This window comes from Lepidothrix coronata, unplaced genomic scaffold (assembly GCF_001604755.1).
Source record: "Lepidothrix coronata isolate B3197 unplaced genomic scaffold, Lepidothrix_coronata-1.0 Scaffold53, whole genome shotgun sequence".
Lineage (NCBI taxonomy): Eukaryota > Metazoa > Chordata > Aves > Passeriformes > Pipridae > Lepidothrix > Lepidothrix coronata.
The window spans coordinates 3,112,507-3,124,440 of NW_016690233.1; the positions used below are offsets into that span (position 1 = coordinate 3,112,507).

General features: G+C 41.6%; 1 protein-coding gene across 1 annotated transcript in view; it reads right to left on the bottom strand.

The window, feature by feature from the left end:
- Positions 1–5,603, bottom strand: part of ARHGAP42 (Rho GTPase activating protein 42) — a 146,984-nt gene extending 141,381 nt beyond the window's left edge. Inside the window, exon 1 of the mRNA XM_017816045.1 lies at positions 5,419–5,603. Coding sequence (XP_017671534.1) covers positions 5,419–5,572 — 154 coding nt within the window. The 5' untranslated portion in view covers positions 5,573–5,603. The remainder of the gene's footprint in view (positions 1–5,418) is intronic.
- Between the last annotated feature and the right edge of the window lie 6,331 nt (positions 5,604–11,934).

Below are 11,934 nucleotides of genomic sequence, written 5' to 3' on the forward strand. Positions count from 1 at the left end.
ATCTGGGAAAATGCATCTCTCTGGAAAGACACAAAGGGTTGCTGTTTTGGTTTTTTGTTTTTTTTTGTTTTTTTTTTTTTTTTTAACGTGAAAAAAAATTCCCCAAACAGATAAAAAGATCATAGGTTCTTATGTGTAATTTTGTCTTTTTTTTTTTCCCCAGACAACTAACCCCCAAAATTTCCATATGTATAAACAGGTTCATCACTTTTATAATTAGGCTTATGAGAGGGGAGAACAATCCCTGAAAACTGTATGCCAGACGCTTTAAGACAGTCTTTTTTGTGTGAAATTTCTATAAAACTCAGGTAAAAAATATCCCTCACACCCCCTGCAAAAGACGGTATTTCCAAATTGTGTCTGTTTCTTTGTTTCTCCACGTGTCAAGAAGTAAAATAATACTAATGATTGCTACCTAATTACAAACTCCAAAAGATATCTGCTAAATCTTATTTATATCACACCACAGCTCTCATTACTGTTTGCATCATATCAAAACACTTTAAAAGCTATAGTATTACTTAAAACAGCTGTAAATCCACAGAACTTTCAACCATTAAACCAAAACTTATGTAGTTCTCATCTTTGAATATGTGAATTTGAGAGGCCTTAAGATGGAGAAGGCCTCAAAAATCAGAAGAAGAAAATTAAGCCTTCTACACACAATGAGCCATAAGATCACCTGTACAAGATGCATGTCATTTTTTTGGGTTGTTTAACACAATATCATTAACTTTCAGTAGGCCTATTATGGAATTTAAAAGTATTCAAGTAATTCTATAATGGAATTTCCTATATAATCTATATGACAGCACCCTAGACTAGACTGCTTTTACAGAAGACAACTACAAAGAAATTACAAGGTACATGACTGGCAAAAAGTACAGGGGAAAAAATAGTCCTGATGTTTTAATTCAAAACAAGCTGGAATCAATAAGAAGGAAAAAATTCAGTTCTGCTTTAGGAGTCCATCTACAGCTGGACCTACTACATGAAGCATTTAAGCATATACACTTTAAACATGCACCTGAAAGATCTATTAAATTAGGTGACTGAAGGGTTACGAAGTCAACAGTTACCTAATAATCAAAAAGGTCAGTTGTAACAGGAAAACATTTTTTCTAAAAAGTTTTTTTCGCCCTAATTCCTAAGTTAACAATGAAGAAACCCTTCTCTAGGTGCACCAAAGTAAACTATTTGTTTCTACTTAATTGTGCCTACTCACAGGGTTAAATGTCTGTCAAAAGATGACTTTTTATCGTAATAGGAACATCTACTATATGCAGAAATTAAGCCTTCCAAGAGATAGTAATGGGTTTAGTATCTCAGCTAATGTGAAAAAGGACAACTACTCTCTTGCTATAAATACTAACTGTAAGACAAGGCTGAAGTAGGCACTATGGCCATACAGATCACAGAATCAACTGAGTTGGAAAAGACCTCAGAGATCATCAAGTCCAACCCTTGATCCAACACTGCCGTGGTTACTAGACTATGGCACTAAGTGTCACATCCAGTCTCATCTTAAAAACCTCCAGAGATGGTGAATCCACCACCTCCCTGGGCAGCCAATTCCAATGCCTGATTACCCTCCCTGTAAAAAATTTCCTCCTAATATCCAACTTAAACTTCCCCTGGCAGAGCTGGAGACCATGCCCTCTTGTCCTACTGCTGGTTGTCTGGGAGAAGAGACCAACCCCCACCTGGCTACAACCTCCTTTCAGGGAGTTGTAGAGTGATGAGGTCTCCCTTGAGCCTCCTCTTCTCCAGGGTAAACAACCCCAGCTCCCTCAGCCTGTCCTCTTAGGACTTGTGATCGAGTGCCTTCACCAGCCACGTTGCTCTGATGTGATGCTAACACCCAGCTAAACTAGACCATATAATCTGTGTTGTTCTGGGGTACTTCCAGAGCCTTATACATTTAGAAAGAGAATGAAACAGTGTAAAAAATGCTACGAAAAAGCTGCTGAGGATTTGATATCAATCCTAGCTTTATCAGTTCTCACTGCATTCACACTAGTCAGCTTCTGCTTCATGGAACGCAGCAGCTCTGCAGACTACTTGGGAAAGCAGCACTCTCCAGAATTAAGGTAGCAAAACCACATCCAAATCACTGACTTTATCTTGGGATGACTCCAAAGAAAATGCAAAATATTTGCATACTGCATTAAATGTATTTGTTCTATCTTCAATTTACATGGAATCTCTTATCAGGTATTTATAAACATTACATTGTTACAGTAACTTCGATAGTTGACTGCCCAAATATTAATATTTTGTAACATTTGTAATACAGAAGTATAATTCTACCTGAAAAACAATGCACATACTTCATGTAATAAAACTTATATTTAGCCAATTTTAGAAGTTTATAGTCTTTTCTAAATGCATCAAGTCTGCTTCACTGTCTCTTCTCTAAACATGGTCAGGGATGATGTGTTCCAAAACTCATCTCCACTGAAGCTCTTCAGCACAGTGTGGATTATTTTAACCCAAGAGAACTGATCCTACAAAATGATATGTAAATAAAAATTCCAGATCACCTAAAGAGATAAAACATGGTAAACAATGCCTGTTTTTCTCTAGGGCTTGTAGATTATTAAATATTCAAAGATCAAATCCTAAGAGATAACACTGACCTCAACTACTGACAGTTTGGTACTCAAAAACAATTAAAGAATTAAAAAAAAAAAAGCTGTGCACAAGTATTTTACACTCAACTGATTTTGAAGGTGAGTAGAAGTAGCTAGTTTGCTTAAACAAATCAAAAGTTCTGTGCTCTAGGGAACCTACAATAGTGCTACTTGAAGCATCTACAACAGAGTCTGCACAGTATAAACCCAGGATTTCTACTTTGTTGAGGAAAATCCAGACATTTCCCCAGTTTTCCTAACACAGGAACTAAGGCAGTGTTCTGTGGAAGGCATGGTCATGAAACTAAAGGTTTTGAAATGAACAAAAGGAGAAAGATTTCTTACTATACCAGACCAGACTTTATTTTCCTAAGCTTAAAAGACACTATAACATAATACTCTAGAGCTGTATATAGGATACAATAAGCATTGTGTCAAACACATTTGAACTAAAAGTTTCAAAAATTAGGAGAACTTGCAAGTTAAGTAGTCATTACTCAAGATAGAAATATTGCTCTTAGTCTAGTAAGGACTCATAAGTATTCTTCACAAAAATAATGGTATTACTCACATCAAATCAAGGTTTAAATTACTTCTCAAGAACAATATTCCTTTTACAACAGTCTGTCTTAGACAATCACAGAATGGTTTGGGTTGGAAGGGGTACCTTAAAGATCATCTCATTCCAACCCCCCTGCCATGGGCAGGCATACCTTCCACTAGACCAGGTTGCTCAAAGCCCCATCCAACCTGGTCTTGAACACTTATAGGGATGAGGCATCCACAACTTCTCTGGGCAACCTGTTCCAGAGCTTCATCACTCTCCCAGTAAAGATTTTCCTCCTAATATCCAATCTAAACTCATACACTTTCAATTTAAACCCTTCCCCCTTGTCCTATTAACTGCATACCCTTGTAAGAAGCCCCTCTCCAGCTCTCCTATATGCCACTCTTTAGTTACTGGAAAGCTGAAGGAAGGTCTCCCTGAAGCCTTTACTTCTCCAGGTTGTACAGTCCCAACTCTCTCAGTCTGTCTTCAGACAGCTTAAGAAGAAAGTTATATTTCTCCATATTTGATCTGGAACAAAAAGCAGTCAATTTCCAGTGCTAGACCAGGTCAAAAAAGTAGCCATGTGGTATTCTGATCTGTCATTACTATTTGTGCACATCATCTTACAGGTTTGAAATAGGAAGTTTTTACTACTTAACACAAGCTCAGACTTCCCGTTACATGAAGAAAGCTTTTTAGCAAACAGAAAGACTTAAATACAACTAAAACTCAAACTTTTTTGCCTGGGAAGAAAATTGTACCATTGAGTTTATAAATACAAACATACATAGATATATACATATATAATATATATATATACACACGAGCACTATTTCTATGTAATGTCATCTCACATGTGGTGTGCATGGATACAGTAATTTAATATAAATTCATGAGATGCTAGATTTGTACCCAGATACTCACTAAAAAGGAGGTGCATCCAGAAATACATGCATATATACAAAAAAAGTCACAAAAAGATAATATCTACTTTATGTAAATGCAATTCTGTAAAGTAACTATAAGCAGGGAAAAGCACAATTCAATCCGACTGTTGGATCAATAAAATTTTCACAATTTTTACCTCCCAGGTACTGAGATAAATTTTGGGTTTAGACTCAGAGTTAGCATCAGTTAGGTTTCTTATGAGCTACAGAGCTCAGCAACATCTGTTCCTGTCCACATAACAAGCAATACTGCTACTCTTCACTGTACAAAAACTAGCATACCATGTCAATGTGGCAGATATTTTTAAGGATTAAAGTCATTCTTTTCTTTGAACATCTCACGTTGCAGCATGAGATGCTGTAAATTAGTTCTCAGCTCCACCTGAAGGAAAACTTTGGGCAACAGGTGAGAGAGATCCAAAGTGACTTAAAGAGAAAAAGTAAGTGGCAAGAAGTTACAGAAGAGGACAAACCTAGTGACGCTCCTGACAATTTCAGCTTTCACTTTATGCGCTTCAGAGCATGACTGTCGTTTTCACACCCCAGAAAGCTGTCACTGCTCAACTCACAGACCTTTAAAAGCACTACATTGCTCATGTTTATCTCTGCTCTCAGAACCCTTTGAAAATATGTAAAAGTTAATCTACTGTGTGAAGACGCGGGAGTGTGGCATGATAAGATATAAAAATTCTCTTTCTATAAATTCATTTGTCTCTTGCTTTGCCCATTTATTACGGACGTCTTCGTCATCTAAAGACACCTAATTAGCAGCCAGCGTCCCAAAATGAGACCCCGGCAACACTACACGCCTGGTCCGTACCGTACAGCGATCTACACCACGGCTACGGGCTTAGGGCTTAGAGTCACAGAATCGCAAAATCGTTAGAATCCCTTCCAACCCTAAGGAGTCTCTGATTTCTGCTACTCTAAGCCCCCAGCCCCGAGCCTGGGCTGTTCCCCCGTCCCCCGGTGGGACCACCCCGCTGGTCCGCGCCCCGGCGGCAGCGGCGCCCCCGCGCTGCCCGCGGCCCCCGCCGGGACGGGCGCGGCCGGGACCCCGGGCCGGGGCAGGGCCCCGCCTCGCCCCCGCTCCCCCGGGACACCCACCCGGCTCCGCCGCAGGCGAGGCGAGGCACAGCGGCACAGGGGAGGAAGGGAGGGTGCGGGGGAGAAAGTTGAGGAGACGCCTTTCGGCGGCTGCCGGCAGGGGAGCCCGCGCCCGGCGCCCATTCAAACAAAAGAAGCCCCTTCCCCTGCCGGCCGCCCCCGGCCCCGCCGCCCGACTCACTTCGCAAGGCCCCGATGAGGAGGCTGCCGTCCTTAATCAGCTCCTTGATAAACTTGTTCGTCCTCTCCAGCTCGATCTCGTGACACTTGAGGCGCTCCCTGAAATCCGGGCTGTCCAAGTAGGAGTCGCTGAACTCCAGCGTGGGCAGCCCCATAGCAGCGGCGGCGGTCGCAGCCCCCGGCCGGCGGCGGAGGCAGGAAGGGCGGGAGGGCCGCGCCGAGGGCACAGGGGAAAGCGGGGCAGAGGCGAGGCGCGACTGCCGCCTCCCTGGAGAGGCTCCCGACCCGCAGCACCGGCCCGTTGGCAGCGCAGGCGGCGGCTCCGGCCGCTGTCACCCAGCTACATCGCTACCCGCGGGGCACCGCGGGCTCCCAGCGCCGCCGCCGCTCCGCCGCTTCCGGCAGCGATCCCGCTTCCTCCCTGCCCGGCACTAACTCCAGTGCGAACCTCCCCCGTCCCGGCCGAGGAAGCCCTCCTCCTCCTCCTCCTCCTCCCGGCGCGGCATGCTCACACGCCGGGGACGCGGCCCGGCGGCGCCCGCCCCTCGTTCGCCACCGCCCCCTCCGCGCTCTGCCCTCCAGCGGCGGAGCGGCCGCGCCTCGGCCCGCTCGGGCTCGGGGTGAGGCGGGGAGTCCGCACGGCCCGCCGAGAGCCTGCGCTCGCCTCCTCCTTTGCCGGGGGCTTTGGGAGATCCAGAGGAAGGCGGGAAGGAGGATCCACCACTGGGGCAAGGAGGATCACAGGCATTTGGAAGGGTGCGCCTGGAGGAGGCCGGTTTATGTGCGGGGGTGATGCCTCAGGGAGCAGCCCGCTCTGCTGGGGCAGGACAGCTGCCAGCCCGGTGTCTTCTGCCTCAGCTGGAGGAACAGCGGGAGCTGCGGCCGGAGGGAGCCAGCCCGAGCGGGCCTGCTCTGGATAGGGAATGTTCCCTGCACCTCAGCGCGGCCCTTGGTCAGCCTGCCCGGTGTGCGTGCTCGGCCTCGGTGGGTCAGCGTTCCGAGGGAGGGGGACAAGTTAAGGAGAGAGCAGCCGTGCCTAAGGGAGGAGGAGAGGGGCAGAGACTTAAGAAATAGAAGAGATAGGAACACCTGTGGTCTGCCTTGGCGCTTGGTTGCAGTGAAGGGGATACAACTCGAGCCAAATCCATGCTGAAGAGGAACATCAGGAAACTGCAAACGCGGTTACTGCAGCAAAGTTGGGTTTTTACAAGTATGTGAGTGGGCTTATCTCAGTAAACAGAAACACTTGGGATGATTCTTGTGTGTTTATCTGAAGTGGTTTATCCAGACATAGTGTGTCAGTATGCAAGTATGTATACAAATGTACATATGGGTTTGAGGAGAGTCTCTGTAAACACACCTTCAAGTCAGGAATAACTCCCTTGGAAACAACCCTCGAGACAGGGCCATAAAAGTAATTGCACTTCAAGACAACCCACCACTTGCTAAAAATAGTTTTCAAGAAGACGGTGATGCTTCTCTGTTAGCCAAGCACACGTTCCTACCAAATCATTCACAGTCTCCATATTTACACACTTTAATGTGAAAGTGGAGGAAGGCTCAAAACTCCTGCTCAAATGAACTCTAAAAATGTAGTTCACTGACACATTTGTGCTTTCACACTTCTTAACTCTTCATCAATACTCGCTTCTTTGTGTTCACAATAGATTTTTGTAAGTATCAAAAATGTAGAAAAGACACTGCAATTTCTAGTAATATGGCCTGCAGAATTTGTTGAAGTGAAAAAAAAAAATTCTCAGTTTTTACAAGACTGAGACTTTCTCAGGACAGTCTCTGAGTTAGCTGTCAGTGTTGATAGACCCACTAACATCTCTTTTGATTCATAGTGATTGCAAAACTGCTCATTAACATGTTCCCTGAGACAAATCATTTTTCTAATAATAGGAAGAATGAGACTGGAAAGGACTGTTTATTTCCTTGCTTTTTCAGGCAGTAGCATGTAATTTCTCTTGTAAATTAATAAACTTGATTTGAAATCCAGTTGAACTACTGGGAGGATGTTCCAAATAGATTTTTTTTGCAATTATTAAAAGCCTATTTTTCAGTCTATATATATTCACAGAGTTATTTTAGACACACTTGTTCTTTCTTCAGTGTCATCTGTAACTGCAAAGATTCTTTGTCCTCTACCACATTTACTCTTTGATGTAGTTCTAGAATGCAATAATATCATATCTAAGTCTTCCATACAATACCTAAAATAAATCAAAGCTTTCTGTCATAAAATCAAATGCTAGTTCCCTTCTTTACTCTTGCAGCTCTTGTCTATATCTCTAAATTGGATTTCATCTTGCTTGACTGCAGTTTATTGAAATTACTTGCAAGACCTTGTTCAGTCACATTAATGACTATGTTACTGCACTAAACGCCTTTGATGAAGGTTGTATTTTTCTGTATCACAGCAACATTATTTATGTCACTTAGATCTTTCTTTTCCTCTGTGTTCAACCAGCGGATTTCAAAGTTAAAGCAGAAATATTTGTTGGTCCCAAAAACATGTACTTAGCATTTTAGTTCAAAGGAATTTTACTGGTAATCAGGATGACTCATTTCTTACTATATAATATTCTCATCTTCAGAAGTTCTGTAACCACATTGCTGCTTTTGGTATCAAGATCATGAATGGAACTATTAATGAGACCAATACTAATAGCAAACTCCCTCCAAGTAACTTACCACTATCCATTTAACTAGTTCCATGCTTCTCAGAATAATCCACATCTTTCTCAGCTGAACTGAGACTTGAATTTCCCAGCATCCATATGAAAATTCTACTAGTTCACATGTACCGCTATTCCCTTTTCCCAGCAAAAGCCTTTCTTTTTAAGGAAATAGATTTGTTGAGGATTGTCTTTGCTTCATGAAGCAATATGTGATCAATGAACACTCAAACCTTCATTATCTCCTACTGACAGAGAAAAGTTTTATACTTAGCCTATGAGCTTAATGGGCATTTATGGCTGCATCTGGAGGAGGATCTGGTAAATGAGGGATTTGGCACACCTGCAGAGATGTTAAGTAACAAAACAAGTCTTGATGGAAAGATAAATCTTAGTACATGTTTTGTGTTGGAGTTAGGTGGAACTTTGTAGTTTGTTGCTAACTAAGGAAGACAAGGTGTTTGAAGACATATGTGGGAAGTGTAAAAGGCCTATGCTTTATAGTGAGCAGGAAAGAACTGTATTTGGTTTGGTTTCTTTTTTCTTTCCCTGAGAAGATTCTAGTACATGGCCCTAGCAGTAGTTTTCAGAACTTCAAAAGATGAGAGAAACTGGGGAGAAGCCTAGACTTTACAAAATAATATCTTTCTTGGAAACTAATAGTTTGCTAGAAGAGTGTGAACCATATTGAAATACAACTTCATTAAACCCCTAAGTAGGTAGAAGCACCAGTTCCTCAAGTAAAAGGCTCTGGTAAATAAGTTAACCTGATTTTATTACTAGCTGTGAAGAGATGAATAAAAAGTGAGACACTTTTTTTTTCTGAATGCTGTGGAGCTTTGTCGTGTTTCATTAACTTCTGTGTTTGTTATTTTTAGCTTATTCTAAAATCTTACATGCTAATGAGGTCAGATCAATTATTGTGGATTTCTCCTTCATCTTACATGTAAACACTGAACTATAATTTCAAATCAATGGCCCTGGTCTGACTCTAGAGGATACCTGAAGCTTATTCTTACCATGGTCCTAGTATCTAGGTTGCCTGAGAAGAGGAAAGGCGAGGTGTGTATTGGTACTGTTTACTGCAGGAAATGTCCCCTACTCATACTGTGATGAAATGACTGTACATGCAGTCCCCAATGTTTATGGCTCTATCCTGCTCTGTTAGATGCTGTTAATTTAGCAGTTAATGCAGACAAGGACTGCCTCTTATCTGCTGGGGAATATTTTAGAATAGAGACTCTGCCAACTTCCCTGTTATTTCTTCTGCCTCAATGTACACAATTATGGGAAAATTGCTTATAGAGCTGTGTGGCATTGCTCTGTCTTCTGAAAATTGCAGATTTCCCTTGAGACACTGCAGGATTAGATGGAAAAATGCAAGAACACTGATGCTTGTAAATCCACTTGAACTGCTCAAGGGTACAAAATTAGCTCTGTACCTATATAGTAAGGAAATATTTATAGCATAGAAAACCTCACTCAAGCAATTATTTACAGAGTATTTGAATTTGTTTTAGCTCTCTAAAGATCTTGCTTTATCTAAGTTTCCCATTGGTTTCTTCATGGGAATTGCCAAGATTCCCAGTAACTTGTTTGGATAAATTCTATTAAAAGTTTTCAGTTTCTCCTTATTAAATTCAGATACTAGATGCTAAGCTTATATTGGCTAGCAGTGATAAATTTAAAAAAAATGAAAATAAATAATGAGGAAAGTAGGCCTAAGTTTTGTAATTCCTTACATGTATTGACTGAAAGTGATACTACTCTCTCTCTTTGGAATACAATCTCCATGTTGTTAGCTGATTGTTAAATGATACAGCTGCCAATGTGTTGTTTGTTTTGTTGTTTTGATTTTTTCACTGCAAGCTAACATTGTCAGAAGAGGAGAGTAGTTAGACAAAATCATAGTTTGGAAACCAAACCATGTAATTTAGTGTGTACAGACCATATTATACTGAAATATTGATCTCTGTGCACAAAGGTCGACTCATGTGCATTCCTATCAACATTCAGATTGTCATCAATAATTACGGATCAGTAACATTTCTTAAAAAAAAAATGTAGTTTTTAATACATGAGTTAGCTCCAAGTGGTTTGGAGAAGCTTCAAACAGCAAAGTTCAAAGCTAAAATTTAAAATCACGTTTAGTAACTCTTATGCTGTGTTTGCTTAAGCCTCCTGGGTACTTCTGTGTTGAATCTGAATATTCCCTAACTGGCTGTGGTTCTGCCTTCTGGTATGCTCAAAATAGCATTTACCTCAAGAAGTAGATGCCTGACACTATGTGAGTTACAGACACTGAGACAAGCCGCTCCCAAATCCCAGATGAGATTGATAGACTACAAGTGACTAAGCATATGAAGGCCTCTCAGCATTCTATGGGAAATAGTGGCAGCTTAAAAATCACAGCAGGGTAATGAGGACTGCTTTATATCTCTTAGTAACTAAAGCATTAGCCTACAGAGTGGGAAAGCTAAATGTTAGGTACTACTAAATGTAGTCTTGGTTCACAGTGTTCCTTTCTAGAAGGGGGAAACTTCAGACCACACCTTGCTTCACATTTCTTCTTGACAGCATTTGGGAGCTCCAATCAGCAGGAAAAATCTTTGGATCACTCTCTATGTCTGTATACTATAGAGAAGTTACTTCCATGCTTTAATTTTCACTCTGGGAGCAAAGCATCTGAAAAGTAGTAGATGTAGCATCTTAACTGGAATTTGATTCATGTATTCTTTGCTGAGATTCTGTTATAGCCTTTTGTCTGTATTTCCCTGAAAGTAACTTTGATACTTTATTTACTGTAGTTTGATATAAGTAAACAATGGGACTCTCAAAATCATCATCAAGGTGAACTGCAAGAAACTAAATTTTAATGTCATTATCCAAATTTATTCATTCATATGCAGAATCTGAGTTCTTAAGGGGATGCCTTCCTTACTAGCCTTGTCACTTGTGTCACGTTGAACATGAAGGAGGAAACAGGCTGTAACAGATGAAAGCAAATTCTGGTCATGCCCTTAGTCAACTGACTGCAAGTTTGCACCAGATAAGAACTGGGTGATTACGTGGTGCTAGATGGGCTAAAAGGCAGGATATGTTCAGCTCAGCAGTGTGTTACACCTTTGCACAATGTTTAGATCAAAGGAGATGTCTGGTTACTGCAGACTGTATAAACATCGAGAAACAGGAATAACAGAAGGTACCTGAAGGAAGCTCAGTCACTTTGGAAGATCATGCTAGAAAGGATGCCGCAGAAAGCGTAGCAAGAGAGGGAAAATGGGCAGGCATCTCTGCTGTCTTCTTTATTGTATGTGCCTCTACTGCATGGAAACTAGATAGACGCCAATTGCAACCGTACTGTGTAGTGGAAACAGACATCAGGAGGCAGCAACTGGTAGAGAGCTGCAGATAAAGTCTTTGCTATGCTTCTTGGGTTTTCAGGAGCACAACCAGACCTACAAATACAGGGCAGTGAGATGGCATCATTTTCTCCAGCCATTAGTTTAACAGTATGATTTGCAGGTATGTAAGGTCTTTAAAGGAAATGTCAATATTAATTTCTAACTAATCTTCATAGCTCATTATTAGTAAATTTGAAGTAGTAATTGTAACCTGCATTCTGTGCACTCAGCAGAAGAAGATACTAGCTTATCCTTGCTTTGTCTGTCTGTAAGATATGGTACAAAAGTCAGCAGGACCAAGAGCTCCTGGAAGCTCACATTAGTTACTGTTCACTGGAAGACTGAAGTCTTCAGAATTCAGTTCTCTCTAGCAAGTAATTTGCATTTAGATTGTCTCAGTAGATAGCTGGGGAAAGAAGATCAGGAAGTCTT